Raw genomic sequence first — 22,400 nt, 5'->3', positions numbered from 1 at the left:
TTAGTTTCAAGGAAACCTCATCTTCTGCATCTAACTTGTGACTTTGTGAGGCATACTCTAGACACTGTCTAGCATCTCAAAACCTTTTTCCGGGTTTTACTGTTCTAATTCGGTTTTTCCTTTAGGCATGCAATATATTCTTCTTCTTGAACCTGACCTTCTTGTTTCAATTTTAGTCTTTCTGCTTCCAAAGTGTGTTTAGATGTATTCTTTTTGGAATTTAAACTGTAAAAAACGTAATTGTTGCCTATTCCTTATCTGACTTCTGACTTTCATGCTGCATACATCATATCTGGACTAGGTGTTAATAGATCTAATTCAACAATAAATGTTAAAAAGTAGAGTATATATAATACGCTGCTCAATATGTTTAAAAATGTAATGCTAAGTTATACCAATGTTAATAGAACATTGCTTTTTTTCTTTCGTGGCAGTTGGCTGCAATTCTTTTTAACTATGTAACAAAGAAAGTCAAGTTTATTACATGTTACACACAATGGGGCTGGTAACACAACCACGCCGTGAGACTGCTAGATATTAGTTTCTTCGAAACCATTAATCAACCGAGTGAGCTTGATGATACTGGTCTGTAATATATGTTAGGCTGTACTATTCCCTTGGCTCGTGACCCAGAAAAAGTAGTAATTCCTGAGAAAAAAGTTTGTTCAAAGTTTATCATACTTTGAGGTGGATAATGCATGCATAAACGGATCAGACTCTTCTCCATTATTTGGTGGGCATCAAAGCTGGAAACAGCGAAAGGATAGTTTCACGCTAAAATCAAGCACAAGGTACAGAGTCCCTCTAATTGTCGAATTCGATTATCCTCCTTGTCTTGTTAAATGCTAGTTGGTACATTGTCTTTTCCTTATTAGGTGCATTATGGGTTTATGCAGGATGGTGGCCAGTGCAGAAATGTCCCCTAAAGACATTGAATATGTTAAAAAATGTAAGTTTGTGGTTGCGTCTGGAATATTTGCTTCTGGACAGATGGCTCGTTTCTTCAGTACTGCTAACTACTACTGGAGGATTCCATCAACAGTACTTTTTAAACTGGTCAATCCATTTGATGACTGATTAAAAGCACTGACGAGAACTATAGCACTCGTATTATGTGAGTCCAACCTTCCGTAGTCTTTTTTCAAATAAAACTCGATGAATGATTTAACTAGTTAATGAGGATACTAGGATTAATGTGATATGAACTAAACAGCAAAGTAGAATAATAATCGAAAGAAATAGGTTTATACGACGCTTAAGAGGTCGATTAGGTCTTCCACAGTTAACTTTTTAGAGGTATACTTACTCTTCCAGTTGGGTAATAGAGTCTGCATTTTAATATTAGGTGAGTCAATTAGTTTGTGGCATGTACCTTTGGCTTTGAAGGAATAGATTTGATCAAGTGTTTTTGTCAGAGCTTTTATTTTTTGAAATTCTTTTGTCTAAAATTGTCAATATTGAAGCTGTGGGTCTTTTATTTGCTCGTTTAGTGTAGTTAGGGATTTTGTATCGAATGAATCTACAGATTGTTTGATTATGCTGAATGTATTTGTGATCCTGCTGGCCTGATTGTCTGATACTACTTTGAAGTTTAAGGAGATTTTATAAATTGATTTACACGAATTCGATTTTGTGTTACCTAGTTATCTGTTATTATTTTCTTTGTGAAATATAAGTACTGTGTCTATACTCTGAATTCTGAAGTTAACTAGAACAATGCTAATTATTTTCAATGTTGGATTGAAGTATTAGTTTTGTGGTTATTTAGATAATATTTAAAAGCATGACATACGGAAGCTTAGGCGTGATGTAATCTGGACCGTGGGACCAAAAGCTTGATAAGGTTCGTATTTGTTTTCTGAATGCTGATGTGAACTTCGGATACCAGTGTCTGTGAATATATAGCGATTCTCCATAAATTGTAACTATTGGGAATTGAATTAGAACTGATAGAAGTGTGTCATTTTGGAAATAATCCCTAAAAGAATTTATGTGCACACACCCTTTATGTTTAGGCATGCATTTTAACCAAGTTATGCTGTTAGTGTCAGTTTATTATCTCTTAATATGGTCTGTGTATTGTCAAGTTATCTGACGGTCTGACATTTTCTATTGTGAATTAGTTGGTTTAACAAATTATAGTTGGTGTAGGTTGAGATTTATCACACAGTAGTGTTGGGTCAGTTGGATGGTGTGAGATTTCTATGGTAGGCGGAAAGCGGGATTACTAATTAGTGAAGTTGAATGAGTATGAAATGGTATTGATAGTTTTTCATTTTGCATGTTAACTTCTTGTTATGCTAATAGTATTTTATGCTATATGGGGTTAAAATTTTCTGATGATTCTGTTGGATAACTTGGTGTTTTTATACACATTTGAAGAAAATTGTATAAAAAGTGATGGTTTTTTTTTATAGGCAGGGATGGTTTCTCTGAGGCAAACAAGTCATCTGTGGACTACTCAATCAAAAATGAGTGGAAGAGTGGATTTGTTCGTTTGCTTCTAGTGGGTGGTATTCTGTGGATGCTGCTCATTCTAACTGTAGTACTTTCATATATACATGCCAATCGTCTATTCTTTTCTTTTCAGGTACTGCTGTTCATATATATATGCTATTTCTTTTCTTTTCTTTCATTTGATATATTATATATATGGTTTAAAGTATATTATCGCACATATTGCGCAATTTGTTAGCATGCTATTAGATTGCATTACCCATCATTAGAAGTGATAGGGAACCAGCAGCCTAGGTTCCAGAGCCGAGACCAATAAATGAGATTACGAACTGGGCTAGCTTAGTCCAGTTGGAGCCTGTTAACAGTTGATTATTTGCACCTGGAAGTCTTATTATTATTATTATTATTATTATTATTATTATTATTATTATTTTTATTATTATTATTATTATTATTATTATTATTATTATTATTATTATTATTATTATTATTATTATTATTATTATTTTATGAAATAGTCAAGTACTCGTATTTGTTTAGACTTCTTCAAGGGGGCGACGTGTTGGGTGGTTACCTGTCTTATGGTTTTCATGTACAGCCATGTGGTGGCAAACAGGCAGTTATTTTATTTTCAAGTAAAATGTTTGCTCCCTGGGTTTTCTAGTCGAGCATATCAATTTCCATTGCAATCCTAAATTTGGCATTTTAGGAATTGATCTTTGGAAGGTTTATTTGAATCTTATGTGGTGTGACTGTATCATAAGTCTCAGATAAACTGTTGTTGAACGACTATCGACGAATGCTGAGCCTTTATCTCATTGCTACTTCCTATCTCGGATTATATTTCTGATCTGTTCATACGTTTGGGACTATCAAAAAGTCTACTGCTACTAACTTCATTGAGTTAATTAGGGATGTAATCCCATAGTTGCTTCAATGAGTATTGCTAGCAACAATGTAATTCTTAAGTTGTCCAATACTTGGTAATATTAAATTCATGTAGCGAGACTATATTGTTATCTATGTGAGCTACAGAGTCTCATGTATTGGATCCAAAGATTAAAGGTCAATTCGTATCAAAGAATTGATCCAAATTCAGTGATTAATGTAGTATCTAGTTATGGGGTGTGAATGGGGTAACTTTTTTCGATCCTTTATAATCCTTTATATTCAGTTGGGTTTTTTTGTTATTTTTTTTCTTCGTTAGCAAGTGGAACGTATGAAACAGTTTTGGGAAATGATTTTGATTAAGGTTTGAAGCTCTAAATAAGAAGATGTTTGGGGTGGTTCAGATGTTTGGAGGTCATAAGCTGCCTGTTTGAGATTATAACTAATGCACAGACTTATTTTACAAAATAGTTGATTAACATGATTGACATTGCAAAGTGTGAGAGATGAAGCCGAAGGTTACATGCTTAAGGAGTTGGCCTTGCTAAAATCACAAGAAAAAGCTGTAAAGTTTCCATTGCAAGAATAATGCTCTGGAAATGGTAGAAGTTCAAATGACCTTGCTTGGAAGAAAATATAAGTTCTAAAAGGTAGAAGTATTAATGTTTAGTATTATTATGTTAAATTTAGTATTATTGTTTATATAGCTTTTTCAGTATTTTGTATTGTTGATGGCTTTTATCGGAGTGATATGCATGTCACTTACAGGTTGACAATGCAAGTAGACGAAAGAAGATCAAACGTTCAGGTACAAGTGTTTCATATCTATGCTCCCAGCCACCCACCTAAAATTACTGGTATGAAGTTGTGTTTAAATGGCCAGTGAGAAGGTAACCTTCATATCTATGCACCCAGCCACCCACCACCTAAAAAGCCCCCCCATGCATTTTATGGTAAACCAACCAAATAATACCCCCCTCCCCCCCCAAAATCTCCCTCTTCCCTCTTGCTCCTCCAGTATTGATGTTCTTGAAACTAAGTGTATGCATTATGTGGGATGACTAGCTTTGAACAGATTCAACCTAATATCAAGGTATATATATATATATATACACACATAATATAAAAAGTAAACCTTGATGATTGAAATGCGGGCATTAAAAGTGGGAAGGATGTAGAGCATTAAGAATAGAACTTGGAAGGTCGAAAACAAGTTTAGATTGTAGAGATTTGTTTGTCTATTTGATAAAGTCTGATTTACAAAAGAATTAAAAGGTTCTAAAGAATTAAACATCCGTGTGTAGAGCTACTCTAAAGAATTAAAAAAGGATCTAAAGAATTAAGCATCCGTGTGCAGAGCTACTCGAAAGAATTAAAAAACGAAAGCATCAGCTGGCTAATCAACTTTTTCTTTTTTAATGCCTTTGATCTTACGTGCCTTTGAATCAGAAACCCTCACGGGAGAAAGCAGCCAAGATCACAAGAGAAGGTCTCATTTGTTTCATTTTTGCTTAAGATCAAATTTATGTTCAGTCATTGGTAAAGCCATTTCTGGTTATTAACTGCATATTCGTCTTTGTATTCTTTTTTACCAGGCATGAGGCATGATCCAGAAATTGATGGCCGTATTGTATGGGAAAGGTTGACTGTCTGCCAGGTTTTCGCACTGAACAAGTGTAGAGTAGCTCTAACAAGTATAGATGAGAAAATATTGATGTTAGTATATGAGTTGGGACAAGTATAACTCAATTTCTTTTTAAGTATTTACATTTGTTCAACTTTTCTATATCATTGACTTTCATGGTTGAATACTATATTGATGAAGAACTTGACTTGGACAAAAATTAAAATTTGGTGCTGACCCAATTTGAGGCAGAACTTGATTTGACTTTTCTATACAAAATTAAGAAATTGACTTACATGGATGAGCTTGCTGAGATATGTTTTATATGTGACTACGGACTTCTAAACATGTCATGGTAAGTGACATGTATCAACAAGGTAAACGTAGCAAATAATGTGACCTCTTAGTTCTAATTGGAAGCTAAAAAATATTCATGAAGTTGGTTATGTCTCTTATATTGCTCAATGAGTCTGGTTGTTTGGTCCCCACTGAGTTTCTTTGTTGGTCAATGTTGGCAATATTTAATTTGGGTAAAAAATATGACACATTTTAGGGTGGATAAGTTTTGGTTTTCTGAATGGGTCTTGGGTTACTTAGAGTTGGTTTTTTAGAGTTGGTATTAGAAGCCAGGGAGAATTGTGATATGGGGAAGGCATGCATATTATGGTTGGTGGCATGGGTTGTATTGGTCACCAGAATGGTGTAAAAAAATGATAATTCAGATAGTGACTAAATGTTTTTGATTGAAGATCTCTATTGATTTTGCATATAGTAGGAACTTGAAGACAATTGAAGTCTGTAAAGCATTTGGTAAGTAGAGAAGTATTAAGTTTGAGTAGAGAAGTATTAAGTTTGATGGGTTTTTTTTGACACAGCTCGGTATTATAAGAAAAAAGGTTATATGGGCTTTTGTGTTGGGCTTCAAGAGTTGATAGTCAAAGAAAAATGGGTTATGGAGATCATGAATGAAATGGGTTTCATTCTTCTAAAATGCTTAAACTTAAGCATTAGATACTATACTCCAGCTTTTATTATATTTCTCGAAACTTGCTTATATGTACCTTTAGGTATTTGGTGTCGCATTATTTGAACTAATAAATCCATATATCCAAGATGATGAGAATGTGGCAACCCAGTCAAAGAAAGAAGAGAGCGAGTTCTGAAGCCATTGGCTCAGAGGAAAGTGAGTATGATCAAGTGGTATTAACTCTTTGTTATGTTTTTTTTAAATAATCAATTTCAGTCTCTAATGTTATGACGGCTGCAATATATTTTCATATGTTATAAATCTCTTTGTTAGATCTGTGGATATACGTTGATGGGTTTTTTTAGAAACCTATTATGCAAGTTTCAGGTGGTGGTTGTTGTGCAATTTCATTGTTGCCACTGTTGATGGCCTTGAAAATTCATTCTTCTTTTTTGCCATTTAGTAAAAGGGACCCGAGGTTAATTATTTTGTTTTGATATCTTTTCTTTGTTTCCAAATATCCATGAAAAAAAGAGGCTGATGTATAGTTATTTTTGTGTTTACTGCAAACTGTTAACTAAAATGACAACTATCTTGCTATGTTTCCCCAATTCACTAACGTTTCACTTTTATCTTCATAGGGTACTGCTGTTGCGATTGTCATGGATGCAAAGTTACTTCAGTACTGCATAAGAGGGGTGTGGCTACAAAAAACAATAGTCTGAAGTATACATGGTTTGAGGTATGTCCCGAGAATATTGAACATGTATATATTAATTATGTTTTGAGAATGGCTATATCTCAACTATATATATTATATATGTTCTGAGAATGACTATATCTCCATTGTGTTTACAACAACAAAAAAAAAGAGTGGTTTTGTCACTTGAAAAGTTCATGTTTGATATTCTTTAATTTGGGTTCTTTTATGCTGCTTTGGTCTGTTTTTGGGTTGTTGTTTCAGGTTTAGGGCAAGCTTTTAGCCCATTACCCAATCTGCCAAAGAGGGGTTTAAGTTAAAATTCGGAATGTGTGTGTCGTGATCAATTTAGATTTATGATGATTTGCTTATGTTTTATATTATATACTAATTAGTCTCTTGAATGTGCAAATGTTGGTATCGTTTTTTACCTTTAAACACAATCATGAGACTGAAAATTATGCAAATTTCAATATGGACCTTAAGGGGGGAGGGAGCCGGAGAGCTCAACCCTCTCAACCCTCAATTTTATCCAATCAAATTACTCCACCTCATTTTAACCCTCTAACCTTTTTTCAACCTTTTTTTAGTGGCATCCGAAACTCCCAACCTTTTCTTCACATTTTAATAATTTATCCTTAACTTTATAAACTTTACATAACTAACTCTTTTTAATATAAATCAAATATATAAGGAAAACACATACATTTCATTTAGATATTAAAAATTTAAAGATACAAAACATAAAATAAAATAAAACCACATACATTTTATTACGAAATATAAAAAACTAAATAAATAAATCGGCAATCGGTGTTGGTTGAGCCGCCGGGTCGTCGAGGTGGGATAAATTTTGTCTCCCAACGTGCTCTGTAAGATCATATCGAAGACGATGATGAACTTCTTCATCTTCTATCTCATCCACTCATTCAAAATCTTTCACGAAACCAAACCGGGCCAAACTTTGGGTTTTCAACAAAGTAGTCACGCACTCACGCATAAGCGTTTCGTGAGCTCGTTCCCGAAACCGCTCGATGTAGGCGCGGGTTTTGGTTGAGCTTGCCGTGTCGTCTTCAACCGCGTCAAGAACACTTTGCAAAAAAGGTAGGCTACTACCCGTGGATAAATTTGAAAACGGCAAAGGAATTGAAAATTCCGAAGCTGAAGAAATTGCTTCGGACGACGATGATGAAGATGATGAAGATGATGGATCCATATGATGAAAATATGTTAATATTTGTGTTTGAAATGAGAAATATAGAGTAAAAATGGTGTTTGGTGGTGATTTTGGTGTAATAGGTTCGGCCCTTTATATAGAAATTTAAAAAAAAAAAAGTTTGCCAGACTTGTCACAAATGGTCCCTGGAGCGTCTTAATTTGCACCGACAGTCCCTTTAACGGTCATTTGACCGTTTGAAAAGTTTCACAAATGGTCCCTGTCTTCTCCAACTCTCCGCGAGATACATACTCGCCGGTTCCATTTCGCGCCCAGCTCCCCTCACCGGCAACCGAAGCTCGCTCCATCTCACGAGCTCGCCGCCAACTCTCTCCTCCATCTCGCTCCGGCTCCCTCCCCCTAATATATGGAAATTGTTTAATGGCGAATATATGATTGGCAGTTGGATGTTTAGATTTAAGGCAACATGAAGCAACCCACATGAAGGAGCAAATATTGAAGCTTATGATTAAAGGGCAACATTCAAGACATGACTTTTTTTTATGCACACAAGTGTGAATACCCTGTACCAATTTGGGGTTCTTAAAGTTGCTCTATAAAAATTGTCATTTTGTACTAAGATATTTTGGGTCGGCATGTGATTATAGTGATTCATTATTTAGCGAGACATGTTGTATATATAAGATTTAATTTAACGGGCTTATGGGTTATCTTAGGTAATCTTTCTAGGATAGGTAAATGCGTTAATTGAAAGCAAATTTTGTTCAACAAAACTGCACGAGGGATTTAAATCTATTTAGAATATATGTAAGTTGACCAAGACCTACTTTAGTTCTAGGAAACCTCATCTTCTGCATCTAACTTGTGAGGCATACTCTAGACACTGTTTAGCATCTCTAAAATTTTTTCCCAGGTTTTACTGTTTTAATTCGGTTTTTCCTTTAGGCATGCAATATATTCTTCTTCCTGAGCCTGACCTTCTCGTATCAATTTTAGTCATTCTGCTACCAAGTATGTTTAGATAAGTAGATTTTTTTTTTTGGAATTTAAACTGTAGAAAACGTAGTCGCCGCCTATTCCTTATCTGATTTCTCTCTTTCATGCTGCATAAAACATATCTTGACTAGTAGTTAAAGAGATCTAATTCAATAATAAATGTTAAAAAATTTAAGTATTATGTAATAGGGTTTTGATTATTTGAAAACTAAAATTTTCGTGAAAACTAAAATTTAAGTATTATGTTAGTATTATGTGTTTTTAATATGTTTTTCGAAAACACATTGTGTTAAGTTCATATCACGGTGTGTTTGAACAATTTTCTCATTTACAACGCTATAAAAAAACACACTGTGATTTAAAACTTAACACAACGTATTTTAGATTACACAATAAAAACACATTGTGTTTTATAAAAACACAATTAAAACACGTTGTGTTAAATTCAAATCACAGTTTGTTTTGATCAGTTTTCTAGTTTTCACACAAATTTTAGTTTTTAAATGAACTTTTCACTGATGTAATATGCCTCCTCAATATGTTTAAAAATGTAATATGCCTCCTCAATATGTTTATACCAATGTTAATAGAACAATGCTTTAATGCTTTTGTGGCAGTTGGCTGAAATTCTATATAACTGATGTATCATACTTCCTTTTACTACTATGCAGCTATTTGTAACAAAGAAAGCCAAGTTTATTACATGTTACACACGGGTCTAGTAACACAACCACACCGTAAGGCTTCTAGATTCTATTTTCTTCGAAACAATTAATCAGCTGAGTGAGCTTGATGATCCTGATCATGTACAAAAGGACACCAACATTACAAAAATGTAACTGCCTTGAGTTTATTTGTCATTGAGCTAAAATATTATATTGTAGCTTTGAAAGAAGGGCAACCAAGATGAAAAGAAGCTAGCAACTTCCAGCTTTCGATGATTTACATAAGTTTATATTCGGGTTGTATTTTTGTTTGTTTATAAAACATGAAGGAAATGATAATTTACATGTCCATAAACTGTAAATTGTTTTTCTTTGTGTTGCATTTTAAAAAAGCTATTAACTTTTTTGACTATACATTATCAAAATGATTTAAAGTGTCGTTCTATATAATACCATGAATGTGTAAAAAAAATCTACGGATCACCTTTATTGAAGTGACTGGTCATGTAAAAGATAAAATATTTTACTGTTTCCAAGAATATAGCTGGTAATGTAAAGAACTTTTACTTGGCAATTTGTGTCAAAAAGATTGCTCTCTCTTTATTTGTCAACTTTTTTTTACCTTTATCTTTCTCAAAATGACTTTTTACCCGAAATGTCATTTTTTGTAGCGATACATATCTAAACATAAGTCCTTTTTGTTATAAAAGCCCTTTGGATTTGAAGTTACACTTATGAGCCAATACATTATAAATTTTAATGGTTTAGTAAATATGTCTGAATGTGTGTTTTAGTTTTAAGAGTAAATTACACTTTCGTCCCTGAAGTTGGCACATTTTTCACTTTTCGTCCCTTAAGTGAAAAATTATAATTTTGAACTTAAAGTTGGCAGATTTTTTTAATCATCGTCCATCGTCAAATGTCGTTAAGTTTCAGCCATTAAGTCGGACACGTGCAAAACACGTGAGGGACTGAAACTGCAAAAAATGACAAGTTCAGGGACGAAAGCTGAAATTTACTTTTCTGTTGTCATCATCTTCATCTTCTCCGGCTGACTTTCGTCGAAAAATTCGCCGGAAAACTTAAAATGCCGATATCTCACTCGTTTCTTCGAATTAGATCACGAAACCACCACCAAGCTTCTCAAAATTAATTTCCGCACGAATCCTAACAAAAAATCTTAAAATGTTGATATTTCATGAAATGTAAATTAAAAGCATCATAAATGAAATTGTAACCAAGACCCAGTTGACAAAAAAAAAAAGGAACAAACTAGCATGGATTAATAACTTAATAACCTTAACGATTGACCAGTAAACTATATCGAAAACCTTACGATAAAACTAACATCTAACTAAATCGCCAAAAATGAAAGGTAACGAATCGCTATGAAACTTAACACAATACTAGCTGAATCAATAGTAAACTTGTAACAACTTTCAGAATGAGATATCGACGTAAGGATTTTACGAACAACGGATTTAAAGTTTCTATACAAAATATAGAACAAGAGCTATAATCAACCAAATGACGAACTGTAAATTGCTTTGAACTTCTATTACATAAACTAAGAATCAGGTGACGATGATCGGAATTTTTGATCTGAAATAATTGAGTTGTCGGGGCTTGTTAGGCCTCCTGGTCCTTTCGTCCCTTTTTGCTCCCTTTTATATATATTTGTAATTTTTCGATCTTATGTCTTTGCCTCATTGACAAAAACCGAACCCACATGAAGGTCTCTCCCCATTTTGTACTTTTTTTTTTGGTGCAGAGCTTATGGAATAATAAATGAGGCACACAATTGGTGTCTTAGTGAGGAGCACGTACACTTAATCCAACATGGATTTATTTGCGAAAAGAGAAATATTGCATTCTTGGAACAAGCTAAATCGTACAGAAATATTCCTCAAAATCCATGTTATGGGTATTTTGAGTTTTCTGGCAAGTGTTGAATCTGAAATCTTTTGGTTAGGATTCGTGCGGAAATTAATTTTGAGAAGTTTGGTGGTGGTTTCGTGGTCTAATTCGAAGAAACGAGTGAGATATCGACATTTTAAGTTTTCCGGTGAATTTTCCGATGAAAGTCAGCCGGAGAAGATGAAGATGATGACAACAGAAAAGTAAATTTCATTTTTCGTCCCTGAACTTGTCATTTTTTGCAGTTTCAGTCCCTCACGTGTGTTGCACGTGTCCGACTTAACGGCTGAAACTTAACGACGTTTGGCGAGGGACGATTATTGAAAAAATCTGCCAACTTTAAGGTCAAAATTGTAATTTTTTCACTTAAAGGACGAAAAGTGAAAAACGTGCCAACTTCAGGGACGAAAAGTGTAATTTAATCTAATTTTAATATTCCCTCTACCCCAGTCAAAGTGTCCTACTTTTCAAAAACACAAGATTTAAGGTTGATGGAATTATTGCCTTCTTTACTTACCAAATGACTATATTACCCATGAGCCTATTACTAACCAAAACATCAACTCTGCAAAAAGAAATGAACTAATGTTTGTGACCCTACTCAAGTTGTACTAGCATATTGACAAATTTGTTTCCAAAGAGTCATACAGAAGTAGTTTTTGGAGCCACTAGTTACCGCCAAAACAATTTTTTTACGATAGAGTTTAGCTATTTAATTTTTGGAGTCAATATTACTGCACATTTACCGCGAAATACTTCTTTGTTTACACATAACATTACCATTTCATTTCAATTGTGTATTATGCCGCCAGGTTGATACTTCATATTACCGCCCTTTTTTTTGGTAAAGATAAAATACCTATTTCAATTGTGGTTAAAACCATTTGCTTAATGTCACATTCTGTCCTTCACCTTCAATAAGCTAGCACTTACACTCGATTTCCTATTAGTAAATAGATAGCCTTACTAACTCAAACACTAAACCAAACTTGACTGATTCCCAACGTCGAACCATATATGAAGCCTTGTTGCAACAAAGTATCGTCGGAAAACTAAAATAGGGATCTATAAGCGATGTGGCATAAAATTTCTCTGTATCTACTCGCACTGTAAGTCGTATTTGGCATCGAGCTAGGTTTCAATTCAGCCATGGATATGTAGTCGATGTGTCTTGAAGGAAGCCATTCGTAGGTAGACAAAAAAGGGTACAAATCAATTTCGACCAAGTTTTAAAAATACCACTACGCCGTCGAACCAATATCCGATCAATTGCGAAAGCAATCAATATTCCAAAATCAACGGTGCGTAGACGAATAAAAGAAGGTGCACTTCGACCACAAACAACTTCTACCAAGCCGACTTTGACTAAAGAGAATAAGAAGGCAAGGTTAGAATTTTGTTTATCAATGATTTCTTCATCTTTGTCTACTCCTTCATTTTATGATATGTTTAACGTTGTTCACATTGATGAAAAATGGTTTTACATGTCCAAACCATAAAAAAGTTACTACCTTGTACTCGACGAAGATGAGCCGTTAAGAACGTGTAAATCAAAAAATTTTATCACGAAGGTCATGTTTTTAGCCGCTGTTGCACGACCGAGATTTGATATGTCGGGTAATGAACTTTTTTCGGGAAAGATATGTATCTTTCCTTTCACAAAACTTGAACCCGTAAAACGTTCAAATAAGAATCGTGTTGCGAGAACTTTAGAGACTAAGCCTATCTTATTGGTGACTAAAGAAGTAACGAGGTCATGGTTAATTGATAAAGTACTACCAACTATTAGGGATAAATGGCCACAAGGTCATTTGAGTCCAATTTTCATTCAACAAGACAATGCGAAGCCACATATTAGCATTGACGATGAACAATTTATTCAAGAAGCATCTCGAGATGGGTTTGATATTCGACTTCGTTTTCAACCTCCAAATAGCCAGGATTTAAATGTGTTAGATCTCGGGTTTTTTCGTGCAATTCAATCACTTCAAGAACAAGAGGTTTTGGGTTCAATAGATGAATTGGTTCATGCAGTCCAAACCTCTTTTGAAAGAATGTCATCCCATGAGCTTAACAATGTGTTTTTGACTTTACAAACATACATGAAAGAAATAATGAAGGTGCATGGTAGCAACCATTATCAAACACCACATATTGGTAAAGGTAAATTGGAACGTCAAGGAAAGTTACCATTACAAATCGAGTGTGATAGAAATTTGATCGATGAAGTAATCTTACATTTAGCCCAGTAAAGAAACGAACAAAAGAAAAAAAATGAAGCAAAGGGAAGGATGGAAAGTCTTTTGTCATGTACATAACATAACATGCATGTAAAAAAAATGAAGATGGAAAATTTTTTGTCTTGTTGTCAAGTTTGTATATGAATTCCTCATACTACAAAATGCATGTGCTCGTGGTAAAAAAATTGAAGACGAAAAGTCTTTTGTCTTGTTGTCAAGTTAGTGTATCAATTGAAAGATGAAACTCTTTACGTTTTGCTTTATTCTGTGATATGGTCCACTTATATTGTTTATTTATGCAAGTTCTATATGTCAAATGGTAAGGGTAAATTTGGAATTTGGCTAGTGTATTTTAAATGTGGACACTATGAGTGGGATAAATAAAAAAGGGAATATGGACACTTTTAATTGGACAGATGGAGTAATATGTGCTACAAAACAGGAAATAATATAATTACTTTTTTCTTTATTTAAATTAATGCATTAAAATGAAGTGAATACTTTGCTTTTGTGATAATGTGACTTACTTTGCAACATACTAGTATTTGTTTAACAATAATGTGAATATCGGAGCTGAATATGCATATATATGCCTAATTACCAATGAGCTTTTCTTTGTTTTCTTCCCATCACTCTTTATTTACCACTATCAAAAAGGGGCATTTTTTTAAATTCATTTGAGGAGACTTTAACCTCTAGTTGAGGTTTTGAAACATAATGAGCTTAAACTTACATACCTAAGACTGAAAGAGAATCATCATTCAATTCGATTGTCTTATTATATTGACTTGTATAGGTATATTACTCTATGATTTGCAAGGAAGCAAAGAGTCTTAACTCTTAAATACGAAACATCCTTATGATTATGTTACTCTATGTAAAAAGACTCGCATCTCTTGAATATTGCTATGTAATATTTTTGTATTCATTTTCTTATTTTTACTCTCATTTTCATATTCAAATGGAAAAATTACTTCGACTTGGAAGGAAGAGAAGTTTTAATATATACGTGTTTATGTCATATCCTTCGAATGGCATGAGGTTTCCAACATCAGATATATTTGGTAAATCGTATAACTCTAATCTCCAAGAAAGCAATAATATCGGCACAATATTTACACATCGTACACCATCACCATCTACTCATACAACAAACAACAGGTTATTTGCACAGTTGTTCACCACACGCACTTGGAGATATTTAGCTTGCATCCATTTTTTGGATAATGGAAGCAACAAAATTACGGAGAAGGAATTATAATAGGGGTAATTGACATTAGAATAATACCAAAACATCTTTCCTTCAACCCTATAAGAATCCCTTCTCCACCCCACAGATGGAAAAGAATAAACTTTTATTGTTATAAAAGTTTGTTCCTTTCATAAAAGTTTGTTCCTTTCCATCTGTGGGGTAGAGAAGGGATTCTTATAGGGTTGAAGGAAAGGTGTTTTGGTATTATTCCAGTGTCAATAACCTCCAATTATAATTTCTTCTCCATAATTTTGTTGCTTCCAATATTCAAAGAATGGATGTAAGCCTAAATATCTCGAAGTGCGTGTGATGAACAACTATGCACTTAACCTGTTGTTTGTTGTATGAATAGATGGTGATGGTGTAGATGTGTAAATATTGTGACGATATTATTGTTTTTTTGGAGATTAGAGTTATACCATCTACTAAATATATCTGATGTTGTAAACCTCATGCCATTCGAAGGATGTGACATAAACACGTATATATTAAAACTTCTCTTCCCTTCGAGTCGAAGCAATTTCTCCATTTGAATATGAAAATGAGAGTAAAAATAACCAAATGAATACAAAATTATTACATAGTAATATGATCATAAGGATGTTTCGTATTTAAGACTTAAGATCGCTTGCTTCCTTGCAAATCATCAAATCATAGAGTAATAAACCTATAAAAGTCAATATAATAAGACCATCGAATTGAATGATGATTCTCTTTCAGTCTTAGGTTTTTTAATGCATTAATTTATATGAAGCAAAAAGTATTTATATTTATTAAAATTAAAACACAAATTCAAACATATTTACTAAACCATTAAAACTTATAATTTATTGGCTCATAAGTGTAATATTAAATTATGAAATAGTTAACAAGGATTGAAACTTAAGTTTTTCAGACTACCATAACGATTTTTCAAGAAAACAAGTGTAATCATGAGGGATAGCAAGATAGATACCTGATGCTACATAAAGGATATGCTTTAGTTTTCAAAATACCCATTAATGTCTCCTTCGATTTCATCTGCTGATACATGGTGGTTAAGCAATTACCAGAATAACTAAAAATAATAATAATAAAAAAGCGCTTTGACAACAAACAAAAATCATTAAATCCATTTGCGGGAATTCTGGATTTTCGACTCTGGTACCTTATTTATAATAAGATACAGGGTCTTTGGAAAATTAGTTGTCAACTCATATATAATCTCAATCATCAACTATGATATTCAATTAAATTGCATATTAACGAAGGTTAGATAAGTAAGATTTTCATATTTGAAATTGGGTCGGGTGTTAACATAACATAAAATATATGCAAACTTACCATATGATTCACTATTCCATGATCACCGGAAGTAAATCCGCCAATCTTTTGAAACAACTTGAGCATTATGACTAAAACAAAAACAACAAATTAAACACAATCTGTTGTAACCAAAACTAAAAAATCCTACCAAAGATTATATTAATATTGTCATTTTCAAAGGGTTTTTACAACAAATACCGTGGTACTGATATACGAAATGAGCTGTAAATGGCAGAGAGACTCTTCAATAAGGACATTCGCCCAAAAGGTGAAATAGTGTCTACAGCTCAATATTTAATAAAACTCTATCTTAATATTGATTAAATTAGTATAGCTTAACCTTAAAATATTTTATATATAAATTTTATTTCATCACATGCTAGCAGCCCAACAATGAATAGAAATTAGAGAATATAGATACACAAAGAATGACGGTATGGCAGGTAAAAAAGAAGAAGAAAAAAACAAAACAAAACAAAAAGATAATAATAATATAGATATACAAATATGATACTAAAGTATACCGATGGGCTTCCAAGATGGTTGAGGTGGAAAATCGTCGAGGTTAGGTAAAAGAAAAGAGAAGGCAGATGATAAGGTACTGAATGAGTGATCTAGGATTCTAGGGTAAGGAAGTAAAAAAACTAGTATAAACAATTTTACTAACACTCCGTTCTTGAGTTTTTTAAGGAGGGATAGGAAAAGAAATGATAAGAAAAAAACCTAACTTTCTCATTCTTGAGTTTTTTTATACAGGAAAAGAAAAGGAATGATAGGATAACTTGATGGTTTGTTCTGCGGTAGACAACCGTGGAGATGGTAGAATTATGGTTTATGTGTTTGTAGGCGAATAGAAGCAGAGAAAAAGGTGGTGTTTTTTTAAGTTTTTGAAGATGGATAATGAATGGATGGTGGCTCTTTTGTGATTTTTTTTAAGAGATAAATGAATGGAACAATGGACAGTAATAATAGATGGTGGGGCTCTCTTCTTACGAGATGTGGTTCTATACATCCATTCTATACATTCACTTTTTCTACTCATAAATTTGACAAAACAATATATCGTAATGGTATAGAATGAGTTGATCAGTTCTTTTTTTAATATCTTTGATTTTTAATTAATAAATCTATATATACAATGAGGACAAAATTGTAAAATCATATTTTATATTCTTTCTTTTCTTGTCTACTTATTTAAACTCAAGAATGTTTTTTTATGAATATAATTTTTCTCTTTTCTCTTTCCTATCTACTATTTTCTTTTGTTTTCTAATGTTTTGAATTCAAGAATACAGTGTAAAAGGAAAAATCATATGCTGTTAAAAGAGAAGCATGATTCCTGATGTGCAAAATCGAGCTTTAAATTAATAAAACTAGAACTACCTAAAAACTCACTACTACGCAGTCACAGGCAGTGGACCCTATTTTTTGTAATATAGTTAAGAGATAAGTCCGTGTTCGTTCTTAGGGATTGGATATGACTAGTTGCTTTATGAAATGGTTTGGAAAACAGGTGTTGCTTCGAAAATCCTCTTTGACAATTAAATTAAAATTGATTTGCAAAGCAAATTGCATAAAATTGAAAAGAACTTCAAACAATATAATTAAAAGTCATCCACCTTGACTTCACTTGACTTCAAATGTAATTGCATTTAATTAAGTTCAAATTCTTGAGAGTTTAAAGATAATCGTGACAAGATTAAGGTGCTCACGTGGTACCACCAATCGTGAACAAATTACTCGAATTACCCAAGCCGGTACCACCAAAGTAAAAACAACTTTTTCCAACAATTAGTTTTATTGACTATCGAATTATCAATTGCACCTGTGTGACAACAACGTGGTACCACCAACCGCTATGAATCACGTTGACAAAATTAATCTTTTCTTAAAATGATATTCACTATCATACCATGAATTAGTAATAATTACTCATAGACAAGTAACCGTTTTAAAATCACATATACATTCAACTGTACCACCAACGAAGAATTATATGCAACCAATATCAAATTTAATTAATAAAAAGAATTAAAATCATCAAGATCATAGAACAACGATAATTAAATAAACTCTTTTGAATTAAAGATATTGCAATCACATTATTCATCTCGATTAATCAAGGTGGATGATGAATAGTTTAGCCACTCATGATTAAGTAACAATAATAATCAAATAAAAAGAACATATTATACCAATCGTTTGAGTAAAAGAGAAAATCGCAAGACAGTAAATTAATACGATCTAGATGGGTGTCCGTGAATCTTCGATGAGTCCGCCTAAGCGAAAACCTACTTGGAGATCGAAGAACCCTTGTAGAACAGCTCCTAGAAAGACTTTGGATAAAAATAAATTCGACCTAGGGTTTTGTATATATACTCCTCCAAAAATCTGATGCAAAAACTGACTCCAGCTTCTTTGCCCGTGCACCCACTGTGGCGCAGTGGGTCGTGCCTTCCCTCACTGCGGCGCAGTGAGGTGTTGTTGACTTTGACCTTCAGGTGACTGCGGCGCAGTGGGCATTACATCCTCCACTGCGGCACAGTCTAAATCCACGGAGTCTTTTACTCATTAACTGACTGCTGCGCAGTCTCTCTGTTGCACTCCCCACTGCGGCGCAGTGGGGTTGGTTCACAATTCAGCCGTAGATAATGGTTGCGGTGTCGTGGACAAGGTACCTCCCACTGCGGTGCAGTCCGAAGCATATGTGCAAACATGTTCTTTCAACTTTGAAATTTGCTGAACCTTGCCATCTCTTCCACTTGAAACAACTCTCGATTATCAGAAATCACTTCTTGACCTAAGATTACCCGAAAATGTGCCAAATGAACGCGTAACCTGTTTAAAACCTGAAAACACTAACAAACACCATAAACGCGCCAAATGCATACGAAAACGACTTAAAACACTTAAGAAATAGGCCAATAATGATGTGGGCGATGGGTATAAATTGGTCACATCAAATCCCCCCACTCGTGAGCATTGCTTGTCCTCAAGCAAATCCGGAATTTAAGTAAAAGTTTTCCTTGACAATCAAACTAACAAACAAGTGACAAGTATCAAAAAGAAGCAACACCAAGCGTGTCGAATGACAAAAAGCGGGTGAAGCAGTTTTAATCTTAAATGAAAACTCGAAATGTTTGACAATACCTGAACAATCCGCAAGCCATGATAATTAACTAAACATAAATGAAACAAACGATCTTATCAATATCATTCTACTCCAACAAACTTACTTTCGGGGTTGAATATATGAAGAATCACTCATAGCTCAGTCGTGATGTATACTCTTTTACCATAGGCTTGAACTAGGACTGTCACTGCACCAACACGGCGCAAGAGTACATCGTCAAAATAGGCACAAGGGAGGTTGTTTAGTTAAACTAAGGCTATGCATATATGGATATGTACAATGAAATATGGGAACTTTATAGGTTAAAAGTGAAAGGTAAGAATTGATAGTATAAGATATATGAAAAATGAACAAAATAGTCTAATCAAACCTATACCATTGATTGTCAACAAACCACTAACCCATAAGATGCTATCCCGCGAACACACCTCCAAAGTACCAAGCAAAACCGACACCATTGTGGTGTATCAACTTCAAACAACTTATTATCAACCAAGTCTTCCATAATAATGATACAACAAACTTTCTAGACATTTAAGAATGAGAAATACCCACCAGTAGCCCAAGTTCTTTTTTTTTTTTTTTTTTAATTTTTCTGTTTTTCAATACTTTTTATTCTTTTGAACCATTTTTACTCAACTAGTAGATACCCTCTTACAATAATAAACATGTCTATAATACTTCACTTTCTTTGTTTGAACAATCCAAGACAATCTTCAATAACTTAACTCATTGACGTATTCTCATAGACAAGAATATTTCACAAATCAATCCACTGAAACTCTCCCAAACCATCCAAACAAACCAATGACAATCAATGGCCCCCCCAGATTAGACTATCGGTATAGTTAGGTACAATTAGGTAAAGTTTACATATAAAGGTGAAATGATACAAAGGAAAAGGCTAAAGTTAATAGGGATGTATATGTGTATAAAGTGATCTAAGGTATACAAAGAAAAGGGAAAATGTGTGTAAATATACATGTATGTGTATAAGGTTGTTTAGGTGAGTATGGATATACCAAAGAAAAGTGAAAAGAAAGAAAGAACTTGTATGGTCAAACCTAAATGCCAATTCGTCATCCGATGTACTCGTCACGATCACCAGGCCAAGTTCTAGAATCAACACATCACCGGTATACTCTTATCAAGAAAAGAACCCGGAAATGGCTTAGAAATACCTCAAACACGCACATCCTAGTGCAGGGCATCAAAATAAAAACCCTTACTCCCGAATAAATCCAAGAGCCTAAGAGAGGGACGTATTTACGAGGCGAACAAACCAAAACCGCTACCTGAACAACTATATATGAAATGATGAAATCTCACAATTGGGTGTTTTGGATATATATGAGTATGCAAGTAATGTTATCAATCCCAAAGGACTAGCCAAATAACCGTTCAGAACACACTTCGCCAATTAAAATTTTTTGTCAAGGAAAAAGTTTGTAGTAAAATTGCTTATTAAATTAAAGATTAAGTGACAAAAGCAATTTACCACAAGGACAAGTTCAACTCAAGTTTAAAAATCATATCAACTTCTATTATCCCGCCAAATTGAAAGCACCAGTTTTAAACATGCACATCACAGTAAAGAGCTCGAAATGGAGACTCATACCCTTAGATAGAATCCAAAGGCCTATAATAGGGACACATCCACGAAACCAGTAGAAATCTCGGTGGCAACATAACAAAAGCGATAAACCCGGTAGCTTAAACCTATTTCCCACTCCCACACTTAAGATGGACAATGCCATCAATGTCCATATCCGGTCAAACAAAAGTAAATAGGGGTAAGCGACATAGAAAAATAAGAGCACATACCGAAATAAGGACACATTCCATTTTGAAACAAGTTAGTCGACCCCGTGTCACAAAGGGCACTTCCGAAATAGGAAGAACACTTTGGTTAGCGGGAGAAACAACTTGTACCAAAACGGATGGTGCGAGAGTCATGTGTGTGCATCAAACATAGCAATAACAAATATGGCGCTGAAGTTACTGCCAGCATACGCACACCATCACACAATCAACATTGATGCCATAGAAATTAGATGGGAAGAAAATCCAAAGGATTTCCCCCACACTTGTGTTGCGCTATAACTATCAATAACCTGCTCACATTGCATCAGAAATAAACCATAACAAATTCCAAACATATCCTAATCCCTACTGTTCATGCAAACAAACCAAAAGAAAAAGAAAAATAACAAAGTACAATGTCTCATCACCTGTAGGGTGGATACCAAAAAATAAAGACAAAAAAATAAGAAATAATGTATAGAGTACAGTCATCCAGATACCCAAATGAATAATCAATCAACAATCATATGACTCCATCCCACGGGATCGGATGGGAATCAACATCATCACTATCATCATTGTTGCTGCCCGTGATAGTCATAAGGAGCACCAGGTGGACCAAAAAGATCATCCACCTAGCGAGTAGCCTGCTCCGATGCATCTCCCGCTCCTGAGCCAGAGCCACCATAACCACCTCCTGACTGATCACCTGCATATCCAGAACCACCAGCAGCAAAACCTCCTGAGCCTCCAGCAAAATCAGCGAATCCAGAGCCAGTATCTACAGGAAAACTAGGCATAGAAGAGGAAACACCAGCATCACCACCTGTAAATGTGCCAAACTGCATCGGTGATCTAGGAGATCCTCCCAAATCATGAGGTCGTGGAGACATACCACCCTGGGTAGACATAGAAAAGAAGGAACCACCTCCCTGTCGATATGGGGGAACATGGATGGGTGGAGGGCTGAAAGCAGGATTCGGGTCAGGTCGGACAAACTCCTGTCCTAAATACTGGGCGCTCCACATGGGTTGATAATAATCTACCGTGTAGTTAGTATAAGCCTAATGGGAACCAATCCAGGTCATATCCTGGTCCATCCTCCGCTGATAATCATCAAATGCCTGGCGGCTCTGCTGCTGCTGCTCATAAATGTTCTGCACCGTCTGTCCTAACAGTGTGAGATCAAATGAACCCGGGACAGGAATGGTGCGAGCACGTGGCCTGGGTTGCTCCTGTGGAGCATCCTCCATCTGTACATCCTCATCAGCCTCCA

General features: G+C 34.4%; 1 protein-coding gene and 3 long non-coding RNA genes across 4 annotated transcripts; 2 read left to right on the top strand and 2 right to left on the bottom strand.

Moving 5' to 3' along the window:
• The first annotated feature begins 941 nt into the window (after positions 1 to 941).
• Positions 942 to 5,212, top strand: LOC122596592. The gene is made up of 8 exons (XR_006323336.1): positions 942 to 1,114; positions 1,769 to 1,843; positions 2,152 to 2,258; positions 2,418 to 2,590; positions 3,844 to 3,995; positions 4,114 to 4,153; positions 4,703 to 4,834; positions 4,941 to 5,212. It is a non-coding gene; the product is annotated as an uncharacterized LOC122596592 (long non-coding RNA).
• An 804-nt stretch (positions 5,213 to 6,016) lies between these two features.
• Positions 6,017 to 6,977, top strand: LOC122598417. The gene is made up of 3 exons (XR_006323611.1): positions 6,017 to 6,152; positions 6,578 to 6,678; positions 6,901 to 6,977. It is a non-coding gene; the product is annotated as an uncharacterized LOC122598417 (long non-coding RNA).
• Positions 6,978 to 9,412: 2,435 nt separating this feature from the next.
• Positions 9,413 to 16,997, bottom strand: LOC122598418. Its single transcript, XR_006323612.1, has 4 exons — positions 16,713 to 16,997; positions 16,207 to 16,277; positions 15,839 to 15,903; positions 9,413 to 9,607 (listed from the first exon to the last, which is right to left on the bottom strand). It is a non-coding gene; the product is annotated as an uncharacterized LOC122598418 (long non-coding RNA).
• A 4,762-nt stretch (positions 16,998 to 21,759) lies between these two features.
• Positions 21,760 to 22,152, bottom strand: LOC122596896 (translation initiation factor IF-2-like). The gene has a single exon (XM_043769540.1). The coding sequence runs from the start codon at positions 22,150 to 22,152 to the stop codon at positions 21,760 to 21,762; it is 393 nt and encodes a 130-aa protein (XP_043625475.1).
• Between the last annotated feature and the right edge of the window lie 248 nt (positions 22,153 to 22,400).

The sequence above is a fragment of the Erigeron canadensis genome, chromosome 4 (assembly GCF_010389155.1).
Source record: "Erigeron canadensis isolate Cc75 chromosome 4, C_canadensis_v1, whole genome shotgun sequence".
In the NCBI taxonomy this organism is placed as follows: domain Eukaryota; kingdom Viridiplantae; phylum Streptophyta; class Magnoliopsida; order Asterales; family Asteraceae; genus Erigeron; species Erigeron canadensis.
The sequence above is the reverse complement of the archived record's forward strand: the minus strand, read 5'-3'. Positions and strand labels throughout refer to the sequence as shown.